General features: G+C 45.8%; 1 protein-coding gene across 1 annotated transcript in view; it reads right to left on the bottom strand.

The window, feature by feature from the left end:
* Window positions 1-26,110, bottom strand: part of LOC147710234 (E3 ubiquitin-protein ligase TRIM39-like) — a 320,917-nt gene that overhangs the window by 53,971 nt on the left and 240,836 nt on the right. The window contains exon 5 of the mRNA XM_086920905.1: window positions 25,335-25,384. Coding sequence (XP_086777031.1) covers window positions 25,335-25,384 — 50 coding nt within the window. The remainder of the gene's footprint in view (window positions 1-25,334; window positions 25,385-26,110) is intronic.

Below are 26,110 nucleotides of genomic sequence, written 5' to 3'. Positions count from 1 at the left end.
GACGTGACGAATAAAAGTCAGTTGCTTCCTAAGTTCGATGTTGGGCTCCTTTTTGTGCAAGTGGCTAAACCGCATGGTTCCAGGATCTCCATTCCTGTCTTTGAGCTCGCCCTGCAGGACCGGGGGCCCCCAGCAAAATGGAGGTGTTTTCTTGCAATACTTATTGAGGGGGCATGGACCGCTCTCCGTTGTTTGCCAGCTGTTAGGACTTCCGCGGCAATATGGCTATCACGGAGTGAAAGGGAGATGAGAGAGGCAGATCCCTCTCTCGGGTAACATCGCAGAAGCCACACCAATAACGTCGTTGCACAGTATCCTGCACTCGCAGTATGTAACAAAGGATGCATCGCCAATGAATAACACTGCAAATATGAAAAATATCACGCTATTAAGCAAAGATGAAAATTTCATGGCATATTCACAATGACTGTGGTGGTGCATTCTGGGGCCAGTAGGACTATATTGCTGGCATGTGACCACTAGGAGTACATTTACGCTCACCTGTGATCAAGGCGTGAGGACGCCGAAACGCGTAAGGACTTTGAGCGCGCACTGCCAATGACGTGACGAATAAAAGTCAGTTGCTTCCTAAGTTCGATGTTGGGCTCTTTTTTGTGCAAGTGGCTAAACCGCATGGTTCCAGGATCTCCATTCCTGTCTTTGAGCTCGCCCTGCAGGACCGGGGGCCCCCAGCAAAATGGAGGTGTTTTCTTGCAATACTTATCGAGGGGGCATGGACCGCTCTCCGTTGTTTGCCAGCTGTTAGGACTTCCGCGGCAATATGGCTATCACGGAGTGAAAGGGAGATGAGAGAGGCAGATCCCTCTCTCGGGTAACATCGCAGAAGCCACACCAATAACGTCGTTGCACAGTATCCTGCACTCGCAGTATGTAACAAAGGATGCATCGCCAATGAATAACACTGCAAATATGAAAAATATCACGCTATTAAGCAAAGATGAAAATTTCATGGCATATTCACAATGACTGTGGTGGTGCATTCTGGGGCCAGTAGGACTATATTGCTGGCATGTGACCACTAGGAGTACATTTACGCTCACCTGTGATCAAGGCGTGAGGACGCCGAAACGCGTATGGACTTTGAGCGCGCACTGCCAATGACGTGACGAATAAAAGTCAGTTGCTTCCTAAGTTCGATGTTGGGCTCTTTTTTGTGCAAGTGGCTAAACCGCATGGTTCCAGGATCTCCATTCCTGTCTTTGAGCTCGCCCTGCAGGACCGGGGGCCCCCAGCAAAATGGAGGTGTTTTCTTGCAATACTTATCGAGGGGGCATGGACCGCTCTCCGTTGTTTGCCAGCTGTTAGGACTTCCGCGGCAATATGGCTATCACGGAGTGAAAGGGAGATGAGAGAGGCAGATCCCTCTCTCGGGTAACATCGCAGAAGCCACACCAATAACGTTGTTGCACAGTATCCTGCACTCGCAGTATGTAACAAAGGATGCATCGCCAATGAATAACACTGCAAATATGAAAAATATCACGCTATTAAGCAAAGATGAAAATTTCATGGCATATTCACAATGACTGTGGTGGTGCATTCTGGGGCCAGTAGGACTATATTGCTGGCATGTGACCACTAGGAGTACATTTACGCTCACCTGTGATCAAGGCGTGAGGACGCCGAAACGCGTAAGGACTTTGAGCGCGCACTGCCAATGACGTGACGAATAAAAGTCAGTTGCTTCCTAAGTTCGATGTTGGGCTCTTTTTTGTGCAAGTGGCTAAACCGCATGGTTCCAGGATCTCCATTCCTGTCTTTGAGCTCGCCCTGCAGGACCGGGGGCCCCCAGCAAAATGGAGGTGTTTTCTTGCAATACTTATCGAGGGGGCATGGACCGCTCTCCGTTGTTTGCCAGCTGTTAGGACTTCCGCGGCAATATGGCTATCACGGAGTGAAAGGGAGATGAGAGAGGCAGATCCCTCTCTCGGGTAACATCGCAGAAGCCACACCAATAACGTTGTTGCACAGTATCCTGCACTCGCAGTATGTAACAAAGGATGCATCGCCAATGAATAACACTGCAAATATGAAAAATATCACGCTATTAAGCAAAGATGAAAATTTCATGGCATATTCACAATGACTGTGGTGGTGCATTCTGGGGCCAGTAGGACTATATTGCTGGCATGTGACCACTAGGAGTACATTTACGCTCACCTGTGATCAAGGCGTGAGGACGCCGAAACGCGTAAGGACTTTGAGCGCGCACTGCCAATGACGTGACGAATAAAAGTCAGTTGCTTCCTAAGTTCGATGTTGGGCTCTTTTTTGTGCAAGTGGCTAAACCGCATGGTTCCAGGATCTCCATTCCTGTCTTTGAGCTCGCCCTGCAGGACCGGGGGCCCCCAGCAAAATGGAGGTGTTTTCTTGCAATATATATATATATATATATATATATATATATATATATATATATATATATATATATATATATATATATATATATATATATATAATATATATATATATATATATATATATATATATATATATATATATATATAAATATAATATATATATATATATATATATATATATATATATATATATATATATATATATATATATATATATATATTATTATCGATTTGTTGAGCGCGATTGCTGCCCAGAGGCGTCCAAGCGCTGAGATTAAACAGAGATCTGACAGGGCCGAGGGTGCAGGAACTTAGAGGGATTTGGCAAATAAGGCTGTTTTCAGCTTCTTACGGAATGAGAGCAGGTCGGATGTAGATCGAAGAGTGAGGGGGAGGGCATTCCAGAGCTTGGCGGCGTTCAGCGAGAACAGCCTGCCCCCCGACCTAGCTCTCTTCACTCTAGGGACAACTGCCAGAAAGGCACCCGTGGACCGCAGGTTCCTGTTAGGGTGGTAGGGGGTGACCAGACTGTTGTTAATTGCTGAACCAGTCTTCCAAAAGGCCCGGTGCGTAATGCACAGTGCCTTGAAGGCCACTCTCTGCCTTACTGGCAACCAGTGTAAGCTTTTCAGGCCATGTCTGGCCGACTGGGATCGTGGAATCTGGAGTATGGTACGTGCCGCGCAATTTTGTACCACCTGAAGCTTCCGAAGAGTCATCTCGGGTGCCCCTAGGTAAAGAGCATTATTTGAGTCCAGACGGGACTGAATGAGGCCTTGTACTGCCACCTTCTTGGCATCAAGGGGCAGAAGTGGAAGAACCTTCCTTAGTGATCTAAGTAAGCCAAAACAGGTGGCAGACAGCCTGGTGGCCTGAGTGGAGAAAGAGAGCTTGTTGTCAGAGGCAATACCTTTGAAAAAGTTTTGAGCCAGAAACTAAACACGTCAGGTGCCTCACACTGTGAATAAACTGCTGTCTGCAACCTGAATACCAGTGTGCGTCTCACAGTCACTTCTAAATGGAAGAGAACTTGAATTGATATATATATAAAATAAATAAGCTACAGCAGCCTACTAAACACCAGAGCTGAATCATGCTGTAAAGAATTTCCACCATACATGAAAAAACATGCATTAGACACATGAGAAACAACAATAAAGCTTGTTTTAGAACAACAAGAAAGCAGTAGAAATTCTTATAAAACACTGAAAGCATAGGAAGCTCCCAGGCTGCATTGCAAATCCCCAGACTAAAAAGACTGAAAAGCTAACCTGCAGCTGAATGCAATAAACTGACACTGTGCCTTTATGGCACCCATGACCCCAGCTTCCCAGCATGCCTCAGGGGTGACAGTTAGGTCAGTTGTTCTTTGCGGTGACTGAAAAAAACCATGAAACAATAGGTTAACAATATCTCCAAGTTAAAGTAGTCCTTTGCACGGGGAGGCGGGAGGATTGCTTATGACTTTGATGAGGATACCCCTGGAAGAGAACTAGGATTACAGGTAAGTAACTAATCCTTCTCTTCCAGGGGATCCTCATCAATAGTCATAAGCATTAGAATAGAATAGCGAGCCTCACCTCATCTCCCTGCGGGCAAAGGATCAATAAAACAGTATATCATTTATAAGCCTAGACAAAAATAAGCTCGAACAGGCCGCAGGCTACCCAAATAGATTCCTCAAAGAGGCCTGCCCTACTTGAGTATCAGTCCTGGAATCATATTCTAGGCAGTAATGCCTTGTAAAGGTATATGAACTGATCTCCAGGTTGCAGCCTTGCAAATCTCTGACATAGGGACATCATGTAGGAAAGCTACTGTGGCCGCTTTCCCACTAGTAGAGTGTGCCTTAGGTGTCAACAGCAAGGGCTTGCCCGCTAGCTGATAAGCCAATTTGATACAGGAGACGATCCATCTGGAGATGGATCGTTTGGCAGCTGTAAAACCCGTTCTCATGAAACCATAATTGACAAAAAGCTGATCCATCTTCCTAATACTCTTAGTATTTTCCAAATAGAATTTAAGCACTCTTTTGAGATCTAAAGAATGCAGCGACAGCTCAGCAGGGGTCGCAGGGTTTGGAAAAAAGGATGGAAGAGAAATAGACTGATTAATATGAAAATCAGACACAACCTTTGGTAGAAAGGATGGATGAGTCCTTAATACTACTCTATTGTGGTGGAAAACAGTGTAAGGCTCTTTTGTACATAACGCTTGGCTTTCGCTTACTCTGCGTGCTGATGTGATAGCAACTAAGAAAGCGGTCTTCGGGGGAGGAGCCAAGCAGGCATTCAAAATGGCCGCATAGTCGCTCGGCTCTGTGAGCCCTTTCGCCCCACACGCCTATCCTGACGTCTATCCTGAGCCACGAAGGCATACTTTAATAGGAGAAAGAAAATGAGCACCTACCGTTTGCTCCTGAAGCTCCTGCGTGCAGCAGATCCTGAGAATCGTCCCCGACTGCTCACGAGGCGATGAGACCGGAGCGTTGATTTGGTGGGGCCTCCGGCCGAAGCTGCAGCATCGGCGGCCGTCGACGGCGGTTGGAGCCGGTCGGTGAGAGCCGTTGACACGATGGACCGCTGCTAGCGGGGAAGGCCCGGTCCGCTGGGCGGTGACCCTTGAGGGGCAGTGTGGTGGCACAGGATCGGAAGGGGTGCATGCCTCTGCCCCCTCCCCAAACTTTGTTGCCCGGGTATAGCCAAGGACTGCCCCTGACATAGGCAGGCGGCTCCCGGGGCCCGGCAGGGATTTTAGCCTTTTGGTGGCTCTCCTTTCAGGAGCCTGCCGCACAGCCTTTTGCCCCGGGGTCGCATCCCGTGGCGCCCTTGAGGTGAGGGCTGGTCCCTGACAGTGGTGAAGAGGGACGGGCCGACTGGATTTAGATGGCGGCTGGCGCTCTCCCCTACAGCCCGCGTCCACGTCCGGTGGCTGTTGCACGTACGGGGCCGGGATGCTCGCAACATACGCAGGAGTTTACATCCTGGGACGTGTTGGCTGCCCTAACAGTTTTGCATGAGACCATGATTTGCCATGCCTGGGACCTGGGACCTGGGTGAAAGAATGGACGTCATTGCGGTCTCGCCGTCTCTAATGGACACGATCCGACTCCAGAGAGCTGCCGAGGAACTCGCAGTTGAGACCATGGAGGAAGTTCCAGCTCCGCAGAGGCACCGGGAGCAGCTCGAGGTCCGGGCTCTCATGCCCGCGCGGACCGACCTGATTGCTCGTATGGATGTCTCCTTGGGACACATGTCTAACTGGCGGCTGGGGATGGAACGCTGTTTTCCCTTTTGGACTGGCCTGGTTATGTCGCAGCGGTGGCCAACTTGTGTGACTCTCCTCTCCTGGATGGTGTTATTATCTGTGAGCTTTTGGAGGTTCCCGAGACCGGAGTTGATACTGTCTGATCTTTGCTGTCGGTACTCAGATGGACTTGGACTGTTGTGCTTTTCTGGGTCTGCACCCCACCCGGATCCGCCCATATTGTTTGGACCCTCAGGACTGTGCTTTAAATTGAATAACTAATGGACTTCTGGTGGTGCTCCTGCCAGACAGGGTCAGGGATGACGGGGTTTATGGTCTATTGGCTTTATTGTTGACAGACGGTGAAGTGGGCATTTTCGATCGATATTTCATCGCTAATGTGCTTGGGATTTGTTATTCTTCATTACAGTGTTACTTCCTTTCAGGGATTTCCAAGGTGTGGGGGCGAAGGGCGGGGCCGGGCGGCAAGACGAGGGCCCTCCTCCGCTTATTTTCTTTTCCTCCTTTCTGTATCTTTCTATATTTCGGGTTCTATTAGGGCGACAGGCACGCGGCTGGGGGGGTAGGCCATGGCCTTCTGCGGGTGTGCAGGGTGGGGGGTTGCGGGATGGGTGGTTGAGCGATATTTGTTTCTGTGGCCCTTTAGTCTTTCTTCTCTTTTCGTGTCGTCGTCGCTCAGGCTCTTTGCGGTATGTTTGGTGATGGGGGGCGGGAGTTAGATTTGCTACACGCTGGGGTTGCGCCTGCATTTCTTGTGCTTTGTATATCTTACCCCCGATATTCCTTCGTATTAGTACTGTTTGTAGATATCCTGATTTGCACACTATTGTGGGACTGTGTACGACTGTGCGACACTTCTTCCTTAGTTTCTTATTTGAAAATGAACCTCTTAAATCCTGATTTCTGTCTGTTGTGTCTGATTACAAGTTATGTACCGTTATTTTCTGACCCCGGGTTTCGAAATGCTATAACTATGCATATTGCTTGCAGTATTCTTGTTTTGTTTAGCGGCCGGCCAGGATGGTTGTAGGCCCATACTTGTAACTACATGTGATGCAAATAAAGGTTAAAAAAAAAAGAAAGCGGTCTTCCAAGATAAATGTTGTAACGTTGCTTTGTGGATGGGCTCAAAAGGAGCTCCCATCAACTTGGATAATACAAGGTTCAACTCCCAGGGAGGAGAAGGATTTCGAACAGGGAGATAGACTTTCTTTAACCCCTGAAGGAAGTCCTTGACCACTTGCATATGGAAGAAAGACTTTTGGATTGGCGATTTCCTATACGCCACAATGGCTGACAAGTGCACTCTAATGGAAGCATACTTCAAACCAGATGTTGCTAAGAAAAGAAGGTATGGAAGAATAACATCCTCCTGCCCTTTAATAAGGTCAAGATGATGCTCCTAACACCAAATATAGAACCTCTTCCACTTGAACGCATATGACGCTCTTGTGGAGGGCCTCTTAGCTTCCTTTAAAATGCGCATACAATCAGGAGGCAAATTCAGATGTCCATACTGCAGGACTTTAGGAGCCATGCCGTCAAGTTCAGAGAGGGGAGGTTGGGATGTAGAATCCTCCCGCTCAACAGGTCTGGCCTGCAAGGTAGATGTCTGTGTGGACACACAGACAGATGAAGAAGATCCGGGTACCACCACTGCCGCGGCCAGTCCGGAGCTATTAGGATCATCTCCATGTCCGATCTGAGGAGCTTGGAAACCACCTTCGGAATCAGAGACAGGGGAGGAAATGCGTAGGCAAATGTCCCTGACCAATCCATCAAGAGAGCATTCCCCTGCGTCCCTGGGCGGTGGAATCTGGATGCGTAGGCGTGGCATTTTCAGTTTTCGTCGCCTGCAAACAAGTCTATATTTGGACGACCCCAGCAACTAAAAAGTTCTGCCACTACCTCGTCGTTGTTAAAGTGAAGGAGTTAGGTCCTTAGAAAGTGGAGAGGCTGGACCTTAATTGTAATGTTTGAGAAGAAAAAGTGCCCCCCACTTGTATTTCAAAAATGCTCTTAATTACGAGCAACACATCCACTCGGATTAGATATGTTCGGTATGTTTATTTATACCATGGATTCAACAATTAATTTAGAAAATTCTGTACATTTCATGTCAGACAAAGAACACCAAAGAATTAACTCAATTTTTAAACGTACAAAAATAAAAAATCACAGATACATCTACTGTACACAACAAAGCATGACATTAATTTTAGAAAAAGTCACAAAAATCAAAGAATGAAAACTTCTTTCCACAGTAATAAACAAAGTCACAAATGAAAGGAGATATCACGATGCATCAATAGTTGCACAACACTCGTTTTTTTTAAGGTCGTGTTAGTTATATGTTATGAATGCCTGTTATTTCTATCCCCTTTCTTGCCGACGCGTTTCGAACTTCGTACATCAGTTACGAGTTCTCTTCAGGGCCTTGTTATTACTATATGCCTGTGTGTAAAAAGGAAACGCTATTTAAAATCCAATCTTGGGTCTCATCTCCTAAGATCACTTAGGGTCTACTGCAGTATTTAAAAGAAGCCGATTTACCTGGGCAGTGGCCGGGTTTATCCTATGTCTTGTTCTGGGTCATTGAAATTTCAGTCTACAGGACGTTAAAAAACCAGTTTTAGAGTCAAATACCAGTATTCACCCTGCAATCACATCGCGCAGACGTTACAAGACATACCTTTAAAGTAGTTTTTGGTACGGCGGGGCATCTCCCTATGGCTCGGGGAAGCTTCGATCACCTGGGGGATGGGCGAGGATGGAGTCAGTACAGACAGAGTGAATCTATGCGGAAGCCAAAGCAAGTGGTTACGAGGCTTCTCTTACCTCGTAAGGTGCCCCCTGGGCTTCGGGAGTATTTCACTTTGTGCCTTAGTGGATCGGTTGGTTTTCGTCACTGATCAACCGTGCCGCGTAATGACTCACAATTATTCTCCGGTCACGTAAGCTGTTGGGAAGAGGAAGGGTTGGTTTTACATATTGTTCCCTCTGCAAAGCAACCCGTCTCAGTTGGGCATGTAGTATCTTCGCTCACCTCTCGCTCAGCGGTTCGCTTTCCAAATGACTCAATGTCGAGGGCGGCGGTGAGACTGCCCCGAGACTAAATATGGTCACATGACCTTGAGTATTCTGGGAGTTGTAGTTCTAGTTACTCGCGTGTATCATCCTCTAATCCCCTTTCTTCAAGGTGGGACCATGTGGCCTCATGGAGTCCTATTCAACTTGTGCTTCATAATCTGGACACCTCGGACAGAGTGTTCAATCCGTTTTGAGCGCTATTGAATTTTAAGATCAGATACGCCTCTTTTCTTAACAGGGTCTCTTCTATGTCAATTGGGCCTTTGTTGCCTGATGGCGCTACTGTACAAAGTACGGTCCATTTGAAATCCGTTTCACTGTGCTCTAGGTCGAGAAAGTGTTGGACCATGGGGGCAGTTAACACCTTCGTTTTGATGCGTGACCTGTGTTGGGTAATGCGACTATTGATCTGTTGTGTCGTTTTCCCTATGTAGAGTTTCTGGCAAGCGCAGGTGATAGCATATATCACGTTGCGTGTCCTGCAGTTTGAGAATCCATTGTTTTGATATTTGACACCCCTATGTTCGAATTCAGACCCTTCGATTGTGGACTCACATGATATACAATTTCCACATCTATGGTGGCCTACTATTGGCTGGAGGCCCCATATTGAAATGAGATCGCTTTTGGGCTTGGGGGTCAATACATTGGCTCTAATGATACTTTGGCCAATACTCTTGTTCTTCTTATAGGCGAATAACGGTCGCGGAAACGGACATTCAAGTCCCTCCAATAGATGCCAATTTTTCAATACCATTTGCCTTACTCTATGTGTGTCTGGCCCGAAGGTTGACACACATACCAGTTTATCCATCTCTGGCTTAACTGTTCGTTCAAGTAAGCACTCCCTAGGAGTATGGCGTGCCCTTTTCTTTGAGTTATTCAGTAATTTCTTTGGGTACCCTCTGTTCTTCATTTCTTCACAAAACCTGGTTGCATGTCTCTCGTACTCGCCCACTTCCGAGCAATTTCTTCGAATCCGAAGAAGTTGCCCGTAGGGCAAGTTGTCCCTCAGGCTTCTTGGGTGTGCACTTCGGTGGTGAAGAATGGTATTGGTGTCTGTCTTTTTTCGAAAAAGGCTAGATCTCAGGTGTCCATCCACACATGTTATTTCTAAATCTAGAAACGTCATTCTTTGATTGCTGGACTCCAGTGAGAACTTAATGTCACAGTGTTTTTCATTAATCCACGTGTGGAAGGACATCAACTCTGTGTGGCTCCCCTGCCACAGGAGCCACACGTCGTCGATGTATCTCCACCATTGTTTGATGTGTTTGTCGTATGGATTATTAGAGTAGATAAATTTGTTCTCATACTCCGCCATGTAGAGTATGGCCATCTCCGGCGCATAGGGACAGCCCATGGCCGTACCTTTAACCTGCATGTAGAATCGATCATTGAACCTAAAGTAGTTCTTTTTGAGAGTGATTTCTGCCAGTTTCAAGATGAACGAGGTTGGGACCTGGTGTGGCCTGTCCCTCTTATCAAGATATAGTTCCAACACTTCAAGAGCCTCATCTTGAGGTATCTGGGTGTACAAAGACGTAACGTCCATTGTCACCATTAGTTCTGTTAGTGGGTTGAACGGTGTATCCTCAATTTTCACCAAAAAGTCAGTGGTGTCTTTCAAATATGATTTGACACCACTGATAAACGGCTTCAAGAAGAAGCCAATATACTTCGAGAGTGATTCCAAACAAGATTCACAACCGGAGACGATTGGTCGTCCTGGGGGTTCTTTCGGGTTTTTGTGGATTTTGGGCAAAAAATAGAGAATAGGGGTTCTTGGAAATTTCTTTACCAAGAACTCACCTTCTTTCTGGCCCACAAATCCTTCATCCACACCGCTTTTTATTATTTCACGGATTTGGCCCTGAATCGCCCGGACCGGGTCCTCAGGGAGTTGTCTGTACCATTCTGTATTGTTCACCTGTGTTAGTCCTTCTTTCAGATAATTTTCTTTTGACCAAACCACGACTGCTCCGCCTTTATCCGCGGGTTTAATGACGACCGATGGATCATTCGTCAGATTTTTAATTGCTAGCCTTTGGCCTTTGGTAATGTTTGGTTTGACATATTTTTTACTCTTTTCAAGTTTGTTAATTGACGATAGCATGATTTGCTCAAACGCCACAACCTGTTTTGGGATGTTTTGATATGGAATAAAAGTGGATTTGTTTCTTAATCCTGTTACTTCAATGTCAGGGGCTGGTGGTTTATTGGCAAAAAATGCTCGTAGGCGGATTTTCCTACAAAAGGCAATAGTTTCCATTTTCAATCTGGTGAAATCAGTTCGTTGGCTTGGGACAAATTTTAGACCTAAGTTGAGGACGGATTCCTCTTCCTTGGTTAGTATTTTAGTGGAAAGATTCACTATTGTGGACGGAGTGGGCTCTAGGACTTGTAAAAGTTTCTGCGTGTGCGCATTTCCCATTGGGGTTTGAACCGGGTTTTGGGCTGTTGACCTTTCTCTAAAAAAGGCCCTTTCTTGTTTGGATTGTTGCCTCTGTCCTCGGGTCCAGATGAATTAGAGGAGGACGATGTATCAGAAAAGGTTTTAAAACGATTCCTGGAGCGTCCCTGAAAGTTGTATAGGGCTCCACGCGACTCTGTCTGAGTGTAATAGTCCTCCTTGAGGAATGTGTAGGCCCTCTCTAATGTAAATGATTTGGAGTCTCTTTCGTATTGGGCAGATTTGGAATTGATCGTAATGTCTCTAAAGGTTTGAATGTCTTTTTCGATTTTTTCAAGTAACGTCTTAGCGTCTGTGATTGCTGGGCTCTCCTGAAGACTCTTTGTTAAGACCTCAATTTCTTCCAGTTCTTTTACACATAGTCGTTGAGCTGTTTCAATGGTGTGGACCATTAGGTCCCGGCTACACTTAGTATTTATGCAGCTGAAGCCTTTTTTGTACTCACTATCCTCCGTAAATATCACAGGGACATTTTTAACCTGAAGCCCCCATGGGATGGTACCACCCCTGAGGTGTCTCAGGAGGAAATGCCCGTGGAGTTCAGTCCGGATGTGTTTTTTCTTTAGTCTAATGAGTTTATCCGACTCGTTCTGTTGTTGTGCGGAGTTACTGAGAGTGATGTTGTCAAAGGCAGATGAGGCACATAGGTTTTGGATATGTGCTTCTGAGAAGGAAAGTGTATCTTTCTCTGCCATTAGCTCGGGAGGACCTAAGGACCCCCCGCGTTTATGATGATAGGTAGTTGGGGCTCAATTTACAATGCCCGTGTTCTACTCTCGCGAGTATGTACTCGCCCTGAAACTTGTTAAAGTGAAGGAGTTAGGTCCTTAGAAAGTGGAGAGGCTGGACCTTAATTGTAATGTTTGAGAAGAAAAAGTGCCCCCCACTTGTATTTCAAAAATGCTCTTAATTACGAGCAACACATCCACTCGGATTAGATATGTTCGGTATGTTTATTTATACCATGGATTCAACAATTAATTTAGAAAATTCTGTACATTTCATGTCAGACAAAGAACACCAAAGAATTAACTCAATTTTTAAACGTACAAAAAGAAAAAAATCACAGATACATCTACTGTACACAACAAAGCATGACATTAATTTTAGAAAAAGTCACAAAAATCAAAGAATGAAAACTTCTTTCCACAGTAATAAACAAAGTCACAAATGAAAGGAGATATCACGATGCATCAATTGTTGCACAACACTCGTTTTTTTTAAGGTCGTGTTAGTTATATATTATGAATGCCTGTTATTTCTATCCCCTTTCTTGCCGACGCGTTTCGAACTTCGTACATCAGTTACGAGTTCTCTTCAGGGCCTTGTTATTACTATATGCCTGTGTGTAAAAAGGAAACGCTATTTAAAATCCAATCTTGGGTCTCATCTCCTAAGATCACTTAGGGTCTACTGCAGTATTTAAAAGAAGCCGATTTACCTGGGCAGTGGCCGGGTTTATCCTATGTCTTGTTCTGGGTCATTGAAATTTCAGTCTACAGGACGTTAAAAAAACAGTTTTAGAGTCAAATACCAGTATTCACCCTGCAATCACATCGCGCAGACGTTACAAGACATACCTTTAAAGTAGTTTTTGGTACGGCGGGGCATCTCCCTATGGCTCGGGGAAGCTTCGATCACCTGGGGGATGGGCGAGGATGGAGTCAGTACAGACAGAGTGAATCTATGCGGAAGCCAAAGCAAGTGGTTACGAGGCTTCTCTTACCTCGTAAGGTGCCCCCTGGGCTTCGGGAGTATTTCACTTTGTGCCTTAGTGGATCGGTTGGTTTTCGTCACTGATCAACCGTGCCGCGTAATGACTCACAATTATTCTCCGGTCACGTAAGCTGTTGGGAAGAGGAAGGGTTGGTTTTACATATTGTTCTCTCTGCAAAGCAACCCGTCTCAGTTGGGCATGTAGTATCTTCGCTCACCTCTCGCTCAGCGGTTCGCTTTCCAAATGACTCAATGTCGAGGGCGGCGGTGAGACTGCCCCGAGACTAAATATGATCACATGACCTTGAGTATTCTGGGAGTTGTAGTTCTAGTTAATCGCGTGTATCATCCTCTAATCCCCTTTCTTCAAGGTGGGACCATGTGGCCTCATGGAGTCCTATTCAACTTGTGCTTCATAATCTACTCTAATAATCCATACGACAAACACATCAAACAATGGTGGAGATACATCGACGACGTGTGGCTCCTGTGGCAGGGGAGCCACACAGAGTTGATGTCCTTCCACACGTGGATTAATGAAAAACACAGTGACATTAAGTTCTCACTGGAGTCCAGCAATCAAAGAATGACGTTTCTAGATTTAGAAATAACATGTGTGGATGGACACCTGAGATCTAGCCTTTTTCGAAAAAAGACAGACACCAATACCATTCTTCACCACCGAAGTGCACACCCAAGAAGCCTGAGGGACAACTTGCCCTACGGGCAACTTCTTCGGATTCGAAGAAATTGCTCGGAAGTGGGCGAGTACGAGAGACATGCAACCAGGTTTTGTGAAGAAATGAAGAACAGAGGGTACCCAAAGAAATTACTGAATAACTCAAAGAAAAGGGCACGCCATACTCCTAGGGAGTGCTTACTTGAACGAACAGTTAAGCCAGAGATGGATAAACTGGTATGTGTGTCAACCTTCGGGCCAGACACACATAGAGTAAGGCAAATGGTATTGAAAAATTGGCATCTATTGGAGGGACTTGAATGTCCGTTTCCGCGACCGTTATTCGCCTATAAGAAGAACAAGAGTATTGGCCAAAGTATCATTAGAGCCGATGTATTGACCCCCAAGCCCAAAAGCGATCTCATTTCAATATGGGGCCTCCAGCCAATAGTAGGCCACCATAGATGTGGAAATTGTATATCATGTGAGTCCACAATCGAAGGGTCTGAATTCGAACATAGGGGTGTCAAATATCAAAACAATGGATTCTCTAACTGCAGGACACGCAACGTGATATATGCTATCACCTGCGCTTGCCAGAAACTCTACATAGGGAAAACGACACAACAGATCAATAGTCGCATTACCCAACACAGGTCACGCATCAAAAAGAAGGTGTTAAGTGCCCCCATGGTCCAACACTTTCTCGACCTAGAGCACAGTGAAACGGATTTCAAATGGACCGTACTTTGTACAGTAGCGCCATCAGGCAACAAAGGCCCAATTGACATAGAAGAGACCCTGTTAAGAAAAGAGGCGTATCTGATCTTAAAATTCAATAGCGCTCAAAACGGATTGAACACTCTGTCCGAGGTGTCCAGATTATGAAGCACAAGTTGAATAGGACTCCATGAGGCCACATGGTCCCACCTTGAAGAAAGGGGATTAGAGGATGATACACGCGAGTAACTAGAACTACAACTCCCAGAATACTCAAGGTCATGTGACCATATTTAGTCTCGGGGCAGTCTCACCGCCGCCCTCGACATTGAGTCATTTGGAAAGCAAACCGCTGAGCGAGAGGTGAGCGAAGATACTACATGCCCAACTGAGACGGGTTGCTTTGCAGAGGGAACAATATGTAAAACCAACCCTTCCTCTTCCCAACAGCTTACGTGACCGGAGAATAATTGTGAGTCATTACGCGGCACGGTTGATCAGTGACGAAAACCAACCGATCCACTAAGGCACAAAGTGAAATACTCCCGAAGCCCAGGGGGCACCTTACGAGGTAAGAGAAGCCTCGTAACCACTTGCTTTGGCTTCCGCATAGATTCACTCTGTCTGTACTGACTCCATCCTCGCCCATCCCCCAGGTGATCGAAGCTTCCCCGAGCCATAGGGAGATGCCCCGCCGTACCAAAAACTACTTTAAAGGTATGTCTTGTAACGTCTGCGCGATGTGATTGCAGGGTGAATACTGGTATTTGACTCTAAAACTGTTTTTTTAACGTCCTGTAGACTGAAATTTCAATGACCCAGAACAAGACATAGGATAAACCCGGCCACTGCCCAGGTAAATCGGCTTCTTTTAAATACTGCAGTAGACCCTAAGTGATCTTAGGAGATGAGACCCAAGATTGGATTTTAAATAGCGTTTCCTTTTTACACACAGGCATATAGTAATAACAAGGCCCTGAAGAGAACTCGTAACTGATGTACGAAGTTCGAAACGCGTCGGCAAGAAAGGGGATAGAAATAACAGGCATTCATAACATATAACTAACACGACCTTAAAAAAAACGAGTGTTGTGCAACAATTGATGCATCGTGATATCTCCTTTCATTTGTGACTTTGTTTATTACTGTGGAAAGAAGTTTTCATTCTTTGATTTTTGTGACTTTTTCTAAAATTAATGTCATGCTTTGTTGTGTACAGTAGATGTATCTGTGATTTTTTCTTTTTGTACGTTTAAAAATTGAGTTAATTCTTTGGTGTTCTTTGTCTGACATGAAATGTACAGAATTTTCTAAATTAATTGTTGAATCCATGGTATAAATAAACATACCGAACATATCTAATCCGAGTGGATGTGTTGCTCGTAATTAAGAGCATTTTTGAAATACAAGTGGGGGGCACTTTTTCTTCTCAAACATTACAATTAAGGTCCAGCCTCTCCACTTTCTAAGGACCTAACTCCTTCACTTTAACAAGTTTCAGGGCGAGTACATACTCGCGAGAGTAGAACACGGGCATTGTAAATTGAGCCCCAACTACCTATCATCATAAACGCGGGGGGTCCTTAGGTCCTCCCGAGCTAATGGCAGAGAAAGATACACTTTCCTTCTCAGAAGCACATATCCAAAACCTATGTGCCTCATCTGCCTTTGACAACATCACTCTCAGTAACTCCGCACAACAACAGAACGAGTCGGATAAACTCATTAGACTAAAGAAAAAACACATCCGGACTGAACTCCACGGGCATTTCCTCCTGAGACACCTCAGGGGTGGTACCATCCCATGGGGGCTTCAGGTTAAAAATGTCCCTGTGATATTTACGGAGGATAGTGAGTACAAAAAAGGCTTCAGCTGCATAAATACTAAGTGTAGCCGGGACCTAATGGTCCACACCATTGAAACAGCTCAACGACTATGTGTAAAAGAACTGGAAGAAATTGAGGTCTTAACAAAGAGTCTTCAGGAGAGCCCAGCAATCACAGACGCTAAGACGTTACTTGAAAAAATCGAAAAAGACATTCAAACCTTTAGAGACATTACGATCAATTCCAAATCTGCCCAATACGAAAGAGACTCCAAATCATTTACATTAGAGAGGGCCTACACATTCCTCAAGGAGGACTATTACACTCAGACAGAGTCGCGTGGAGCCCTATACAACTTTCAGGGACGCTCCAGGAATCGTTTTAAAACCTTTTCTGATACATCGTCCTCCTCTAATTCATCTGGACCCGAGGACAGAGGCAACAATCCAAACAAGAAAGGGCCTTTTTTAGAGAAAGGTCAACAGCCCAAAACCCGGCTCAAACCCCAATGGGAAATGCGCACGCGCAGAAACTTTTACAAGTCCTAGAGCCCACTCCGTCCACAATAGTGAATCTTTCCACTAAAATACTAACCAAGGAAGAGGAATCCGTCCTCAACTTAGGTCTAAAATTTGTCCCAAGCCAACAAACTGAATTCACCAGATTGAAAATGGAAACTATTGCCTTTTGTAGGAAAATCCGCCTACGAGCATTTTTTGCCAATAAACCACCAGCCCCTGACATTGAAGTAACAGGATTAAGAAACAAATCCACTTTTATTCCATATCAAAACATCCCAAAACAGGTTGTGGCGTTTGAGCAAATCATGCTATCGTCAATTAACAAACTTGAAAAGAGTAAAAAATATGTCAAACCAAACATTACCAAAGGCCAAAGGCTAGCAATTAAAAATCTGACGAATGATCCATCGGTCGTCATTAAACCCGCGGATAAAGGCGGAGCAGTCGTGGTTTGGTCAAAAGAAAATTATCTGAAAGAAGGACTAACACAGGTGAACAATACAGAATGGTACAGACAACTCCCTGAGGACCCGGTCCGGGCGATTCAGGGCCAAATCTGTGAAATAATAAAAAGCGGTGTGGATGAAGGATTTGTGGGCCAGAAAGAAGGTGAGTTCTTGGTAAAGAAATTTCCAAGAACCCCTATTCTCTATTTTTTGCCCAAAATCCACAAAAACCCGAAAGAACCCCCAGGACGACCAATCGTCTCCGGTTGTGAATCTTGTTTGGAATCACTCTCGAAGTATATTGACTTCTTCTTGAAGCCGTTTATCAGTGGTGTCAAATCATATTTGAAAGACACCACTGACTTTTTGGTGAAAATTGAGGATACACCGTTCAACCCACTAACAGAACTAATGGTGACAATGGACGTTACGTCTTTGTACACCCAGATACCTCAAGATGAGGCTCTTGAAGTGTTGGAACTATATCTTGATAAGAGGGACAGGCCACACCAGGTCCCAACCTCGTTCATCTTGAAACTGGCAGAAATCACTCTCAAAAAGAACTACTTTAGGTTCAATGATCGATTCTACATGCAGGTTAAAGGTACGGCCATGGGCTGTCCCTATGCGCCGGAGATGGCCATACTCTACATGGCGGAGTATGAGAACAAATTTATCTACTCTAATAATCCATACGACAAACACATCAAACAATGGTGGAGATACATCGACGACGTGTGGCTCCTGTGGCAGGGGAGCCACACAGAGTTGATGTCCTTCCACACGTGGATTAATGAAAAACACCGTGACATTAAGTTCTCACTGGAGTCCAGCAATCAAAGAATGACGTTTCTAGATTTAGAAATAACATGTGTGGATGGACACCTGAGATCTAGCCTTTTTCGAAAAAAGACAGACACCAATACCATTCTTCACCACCGAAGTGCACACCCAAGAAGCCTGAGGGACAACTTGCCCTACGGGCAACTTCTTCGGATTCGAAGAAATTGCTCGGAAGTGGGCGAGTACGAGAGACATGCAACCAGGTTTTGTGAAGAAATGAAGAACAGAGGGTACCCAAAGAAATTACTGAATAACTCAAAGAAAAGGGCACGCCATACTCCTAGGGAGTGCTTACTTGAACGAACAGTTAAGCCAGAGATGGATAAACTGGTATGTGTGTCAACCTTCGGGCCAGACACACATAGAGTAAGGCAAATGGTATTGAAAAATTGGCATCTATTGGAGGGACTTGAATGTCCGTTTCCGCGACCGTTATTCGCCTATAAGAAGAACAAGAGTATTGGCCAAAGTATCATTAGAGCCGATGTATTGACCCCCAAGCCCAAAAGCGATCTCATTTCAATATGGGGCCTCCAGCCAATAGTAGGCCACCATAGATGTGGAAATTGTATATCATGTGAGTCCACAATCGAAGGGTCTGAATTCGAACATAGGGGTGTCAAATATCAAAACAATGGATTCTCTAACTGCAGGACACGCAACGTGATATATGCTATCACCTGCGCTTGCCAGAAACTCTACATAGGGAAAACGACACAACAGATCAATAGTCGCATTACCCAACACAGGTCACGCATCAAAAAGAAGGTGTTAAGTGCCCCCATGGTCCAACACTTTCTCGACCTAGAGCACAGTGAAACGGATTTCAAATGGACCGTACTTTGTACAGTAGCGCCATCAGGCAACAAAGGCCCAATTGACATAGAAGAGACCCTGTTAAGAAAAGAGGCGTATCTGATCTTAAAATTCAATAGCGCTCAAAACGGATTGAACACTCTGTCCGAGGTGTCCAGATTATGAAGCACAAGTTGAATAGGACTCCATGAGGCCACATGGTCCCACCTTGAAGAAAGGGGATTAGAGGATGATACACGCGAGTAACTAGAACTACAACTCCCAGAATACTCAAGGTCATGTGACCATATTTAGTCTCGGGGCAGTCTCACCGCCGCCCTCGACATTGGGTCATTTGAAAAGCGAACCGCTGAGCGAGAGGTGAGCGAAGATACTACATGCCCAACTGAGACGGGTTGCTTTGCAGAGGGAACAATATGTAAAACCAACCCTTCCTCTTCCCAACAGCTTATGTGACCGGAGAATAATTGTGAGTCATTACGCGGCACGGTTGATCAGTGACGAAAACCAACCGATCCACTAAGGCACAAAGTGAAATACTCCCGAAGCCCAGGGGGCACCTTACGAGGTAAGAGAAGCCTCGTAACCACTTGCTTTGGCTTCCGCATAGATTCACTCTGTCTGTACTGACTCCATCCTCGCCCATCCCCCAGGTGATCGAAGCTTCCCCGAGCCATAGGGAGATGCCCCGCCGTACCAAAAACTACTTTAAAGGTATGTCTTGTAACGTCTGCGCGATGTGATTGCAGGGTGAATACTGGTATTTGACTCTAAAACTGGTTTTTTAACGTCCTGTAGACTGAAATTTCAATGACCCAGAACAAGACATAGGATAAACCCGGCCACTGCCCAGGTAAATCGGCTTCTTTTAAATACTGCAGTAGACCCTAAGTGATCTTAGGAGATGAGACCCAAGATTGGATTTTAAATAGCGTTTCCTTTTTACACACAGGCATATAGTAATAACAAGGCCCTGAAGAGAACTCGTAACTGATGTACGAAGTTCGAAACGCGTCGGCAAGAAAGGGGATAGAAATAACAGGCATTCATAACATATAACTAACACGACCTTAAAAAAAACGAGTGTTGTGCAACAATTGATGCATCGTGATATCTCCTTTCATTTGTGACTTTGTTTATTACTGTGGAAAGAAGTTTTCATTCTTTGATTTTTGTGACTTTTTCTAAAATTAATGTCATGCTTTGTTGTGTACAGTAGATGTATCTGTGATTTTTTCTTTTTGTACGTTTAAAAATTGAGTTAATTCTTTGGTGTTCTTTGTCTGACATGAAATGTACAGAATTTTCTAAATTAATTGTTGAATCCATGGTATAAATAAACATACCGAACATATCTAATCCGAGTGGATGTGTTGCTCGTAATTAAGAGCATTTTTGAAATACAAGTGGGGGGCACTTTTTCTTCTCAAACACTACCTCGTCGTTGAGCACCCAGTCTTGTTGATCTTCGAAGTGCCTGCTGAGTGCGTCTGCCTTGAAGTTTAGCTCGCCTGGAAGGTGCACTGCTACCAGCGAGAGGTTCCGAGCGAGAAGCCAGTGCCAGATCGCCTGGGACTCCAGAGAGAGAGGGTGTGATCGTGTCCCGCCTTGTTTGTTCAGGTAGAACATGGTGGTCGAGTTGTCTGTCTGCACCAAGACCGAGTTGGCTTTGATTGCAGGGAGAAAGGCTTTGAGAGCGAGATGCACCGCTCGGAGCTCCAGCATGTTGATGTGGTAGGTCTGTTCTTGAACTGACCACCGACCTTGTATTTGAAGGCACCCCATGTGTGCCCCCCAGCCTTGAAGAGACGCGTCCGTCACTATTGACTGAGTCGGGAGAGGTTGGTGAAAAGGAACTCCCACCAACAGATTTTGAGGTCGAGTCCACCACTTGATGGAAATCTTCGCTGCCTGGGAAAGACTGATCCGGTCTTCCCAGCGTCCTGTCGATTGGTCCCACTGGTCCTCCAGAGACTGTTGCAAAGGACGCATCCTCAGCCTGGCGTGCGGTATGAGAAAGATGCAGGACGCCATGGAACCCAGCAGGGAGGCTACCTGACGGACTGTTGGACTTCGGGTCTCGAGCAGAATCCTGCACTTCTGCTGCATCGAAAAAAGTCTCTCCTCCGAAGTAAACACTCTTCCCAAACTTGTGTCAAGAACGGAGCCTAGGTAGTGGATGGACTGGGTTGGCTGCTGGACTGACTTTTCCATGTTGACATGGAGGCCGAGATTGTGCAATTGCTGCAGGTCTCTCTCTACTTGAAGAGGAGATGGACCTTTTATGAGCCAGTTGTCTAGGTACGGATAGACGAAGATCCCTTTTTTGTGAAGAAAAGCTGACACCACTGCCATGCATTTGGTGAAGACTTGCGGTGCTGATTTGAGCCCGAAGGGTAGCACCTTGTACTTGTAGTGTTTGTTGCCGACCACAAACCTCAGATACTTGCGATGATGCATTGCAATTGGAATATGAAAGTATGCATCTTGCAGATCCACCAAACACATCCAATGCCTTCCTGCAGATGTGGACATATTTGGTGAAGAGCCAACATGCGGAACTTTTCGTTGACTATGACCTTGTTTAGCAGACGAAGGTCTAGGATGGGACGGAACTTGTTCTCCTGATCCTTTTTGGGAACAAGACAATATCTGGAGTAGACTCCCTTTCCTCTTTGCGAGGGAGCTACTTCTACTATAGCTTGTTTTTGAAGAAGAACCTTCACCTCTCTTCGGAGCAGATCTAACTGGTGAGGATGAGATTTCTTTGGAGGAATGTTCTTTGGGGGCGCACCGAAACGAAGCGTGTATCCATTGCGGAGTATATTCAGCACCCAACGATCTTTTGTGATGCTGCACCACTCTGCCAGATGTTGTGAAGCACTTCCTCCCACTGGAGTGGGCAACGGCGCCGGAGGAAGCCACTGCTCATGACTTCCCCCCTCTCGTTGATGTAGAGGATTGCTGTTGTTGTTTTCCACCACGAAACTGGGTCTTGCCCTGATTCTTGTTTTGGGACCACTGAGGGGTTTGAACCATCTGTTGGGCCCCTCTGCCCTTGTTGGTCTTAAAACGGCGCTTGAACTCCTTTTTCTTTTCCAAACCGACTGCTTTGACTGTTTCTTGCTCGGCTTTCATTCTACTCATCTCTTCGTCAGTGTGTTCACCGAAGAGAGAGGAACCAGAAAAAGGAAGATTCAGGATGTGTTGTTGTGCATCGGGCTTGAGGCCTGTCAGGTGCAACCAAGACGACCTTCTGGCACAAATTCCATGGGCATAAGAATGCGCCGCAAGAGCTGCGCCGTCTGCAGCTGTGCTAATCATCTGGTTCGCCACCAGACAGCCTTCCGTCATTGTCTCTTCAAAGTCCTTCTGATCTTCTTTCGGCAGTTTGGACTTGAAATGCTCCATGGAGTCCCATAAGGCTCTATCATATCTACCCAACAGTGCAGCTGCACTGGAGACCTTCAGTGTAGAAGAGGCAGAGTTGCAGACCTTACGACCCCACGAGTCCTGTGATCTGCTGTCCTTATCTGGAGGGACCGAGGAGGTAGCAGTGACCAAGTGTGTTTTTCGTGCTGCTGCTACGATCACTGAGTCTGCAGGAGGGTCAGTCTTGACAAAGACTGGGTCAGAGGTAGCTGGCTTGTACTTTTTCTGGATGCGAGCCGGTACCGCTTTAATGGTCGCAGGAGCCAGGAATATGTCTTTGACAGGGTCCATAATCCATGGAACCAATGGCAGCAACGGACGTGAAGCAGACTTCTGGTGAAGTGTCTCAAAAATCACTGTCGTACTGACTTGTGGAATAGACAGTTCAATGTTGAGCTTCTGAGCTCCTCTTTGCAGGACATCATGGAAAGTGTTGATGTCATCAACCGGTGAGACCCTAGAGATAGGGCTATCCGAAAGTGTGGGAGAATAATCCCTCTTAGAAGATTGGGTAGAGGAGGTAGAAGAAGTCGATGGCGTCCTCCTACTCCTGCGATGAGCACTGTGCCTTCTTTCTCGTGATCTTCCTGAACGTTCCTCCCTTCTGGGGGAACAAGATCTAGTAGGCCTCCTCACAGGCGATCTTTCAGCTTCAACTCTGTGCCTGGGAGGGTCCACTTCTTCAACTAGTCTCTGAAGCGGAGACCTATGTGTAGGACTGGCGTAATCTTGCATCCGCCTCGTAGCCCCTGAATCTCGCCAATGATCTAATGGCAGATTCCATCTAGGGGACAACCTCACATCTGCAGAAGAAGGGTCTCGCAAAGGTGAATTGCGGGCAGGGCTTCTAGACCTTGAGGCAGTGTCAGTTTATTGCATTCAGCTGCAGGTTAGCTTTTCAGTCTTTTTAGACTGGGGATTTGCAATGCAGCCTGGGAGCTTCCTATGCTTTCAGTGTTTTATAAGAATTTCTACTGCTTTCTGAGCATTAAAACAGTTCTAAAACAAGCTTTATTGTTGTTTCTCTTGTTTCTAATGCATGTTTTTTCATGTATGGTGGAAATTCTTTACAGCATGATTCAGCTCTGGTGTTTAGTAGGCTGCTATTGCTTATTTTTATATGTATATATATATATATATGTGGGGCACATAAAATATAGTGTTTCCGGGGTCCCACGCATGGGCGAGAATATTCTAATGCTTGTGACTTTGATGAGGATCTCCTGGAAGAGAACTGGTTGTTGCTCGTTGTCTGCCACAGCCTAGTGTGGCTGCGGAGGCAGTGAACATCGAGGTGGGGTGTGAGGGGGGGTGGAGCTCCCAGCAGTCTCAGGGGTGTCCGCTAACATCTGCCTCCCCACAGGGGCAGTGAATCTTGGACCAATGGGCCGGGCGGTTCACACCACATGCACCTTTGCGCTCCCCACTGGCCACTATTGACAGCTACAGGCTGATGCAGGGCTTGTAGTCCCTTACGTGATCCTGGCGCCACAGCTTCGGATATCTCTCCCTTGCTCCCTCTCCCCCTCCCCCTTGCCCTCTCTCCCCCTCACCCTCTCTCTCCCTCCCCCTTTCCCTCTCTCCCCCTTTCCATCTCTCCCCCTTTCCCTCTCTCCCCTCCCCCTCTCTCCCCCTCCCTCTTTCACTTTCTCCCTCTTTCCCTCTCTCTCCTTCCCCCTCTCTTCCCCTCCCCCTTTCCCTCTCCTCCCCCTTCCCCTTTCCCTCCCCTTCACTCCCCCTCTCCCTCTCCCCATCCCAATCCCCCTCCCCTACACTGTATTAGATTATACAAAGTGACAGAGCTACTAGAAAGATACTGTACTAGTCAGTACACTATATTTGAAGGTACAAAGTAACAGAGCTACTCCAAGGTATGCAGTACTAGTAGGTACAATGCATTAGATGGTGCAGAGTAACCAGGCTACTAGAAGGTATACAGTACTAGTCAGTACACTGCAATCTGGTACAAAGTAACAGATCTACTGCAGGGCATGCACTGCATTGGTAGTGCACAGCATACAATGGAACTGCATTGGTACTGCAGGCCATGCACTGATAGTCATTTTTGTCAGCAAACAGGATGTACTGTGACTAGATGGCTTTATAGCAAAATATACTTTAAAATGCATTATTATATCACATTAGTTTTGTGAATGCACCCACCTCAACCTTGAGACTCCACTTTAAAAGATTACCAGTCATCACTGGTTGCAGGAACATCTGCAAGCGACCCCTCCCCTAAAGTGTTGGCTACTAACAGCCAATGACAAAAGGCACTGCCAGTGCTCTCCATTGAATGTCAGTCCAGCACTGGGGTGCCACTAGTGGTGGAAGTAGGTGGCAACAGCGGTGGCAATCTTTGGGCACGATATATATAGGTAGATTCAAATAAATAATATACTGGCGCTTATCAGTAGGGAATTATAGTTAGGATGCAGTTTCCACAGGAAGAGTGTTTTTCAGATGCCAATACCTTTGCCATTTTTTATGTATCCTAATGACATTTTCAAAACGAATTTGCCACTCACCTCAGCTACTGTTTTGACAGTTTCAGGGGGATCTGTCAAGTGAAGCTGAGAAATAGGATGGGTCTCAAAATGTGTTTTTCCCATATTAATTTCCGTAGGAACTGTAGGCACGGCTACACCTCGAACTGCTGCACGGAATTACAACAAATTTGGCAGAAATGTAGCTATTGGTTAGAAAGCGACCTTTTTGTAATTTGGAGTAAATCTGTTCAATAGTTGCAGATTTGTTTAAAAATGTTTTCAATTGTGTATATAGGGATGCAGAGGGACGATTCTCTGATGTGGAGCTAAGCAACCCCAAGCAGCAGGAGGAGTGCTCCAATTGGCAGGCCTCAAGCTGCGGCAAAATGTTGCTCCCGCCATTTCATGAAGTGGAGCAGGTATGGGGAAATGTTTTAAATGTTTGACAGCATAGAAGGGGTCAGGGTTGGACTACCTTGACCCCATGGGTGTTTTGTAGGGGAGCCTTAGACCTCCCTTATAAGTTTTAGAAACTGTTAGCATGTGTGAGCAGTATAGCAAGCATAACTATAACAAACAATGTCATTTTCATCAAATAGTATCAAATATCCATAATAAACCCAAATGTATTTACCTTTATGAATCTTGACCACCTCTGGGCAGTGAGGCTTCACATCATTACACCTGAAACACACAAATTACGTTGGTCTAACAAAACACACTGTTTACAGGATAATATAAGGAGCCCCACTTACACCCAGTTATTAGAAATGCTGTAATCATAGGCAGTCCTATGGACCAGAGCACAGCGTGTGTTACTATTACACACAACAATTGAAGCACCAGCGATACATGGGAACCCAGTTACAACCTGCTGGGCAGTGACTGGGTGAGGATAACAGGTGAAAAACCAACTAAAAGTGCAAGACACCATAAACCAAGGCCACGCTGCTTCCAATGATGAAGGGACACAGAGTGGGTCCCAATACATCCTGTCAATGGATAAAAAGACCATTCAACAACTCTCGATTTAAAGTGGTCCAAGTTCATTACTGCCACATGACCGCCTGACTCCACTTAAAATAAACGAGGAGGATACAGGGAGTTCTCTACAATACCCAAGATGCCATGAAACAGCTGACTTTATGAGTATGAGGTGGCACTGTCCTTCAGAACAGACATACTGGTCTGAGTTGGAGAGAAAGTTGCCTCGGTGCACTGGAAGGCTTCCTGAGACTATGTCCAGTGCATGCGGCAGACGAAAGAAAAGGAAAGATGAAAAGAAAGTTCACATCACTGGGGAATATACTAGTAGTACTTTTAAATATCTTTAATTGTGTATCTTGTTATTAATCTCTAGTTTCCGGCACCTGGGAATCTCTAAATCCTTGCACCTTGGAGTCCCTGGAG

Source organism: Lissotriton vulgaris, chromosome 5 (genome assembly GCF_964263255.1).
Source record: "Lissotriton vulgaris chromosome 5, aLisVul1.2, whole genome shotgun sequence".
NCBI lineage: Eukaryota > Metazoa > Chordata > Amphibia > Caudata > Salamandridae > Lissotriton > Lissotriton vulgaris.
This window is presented reverse-complemented; position numbering and strand designations above follow the sequence as displayed.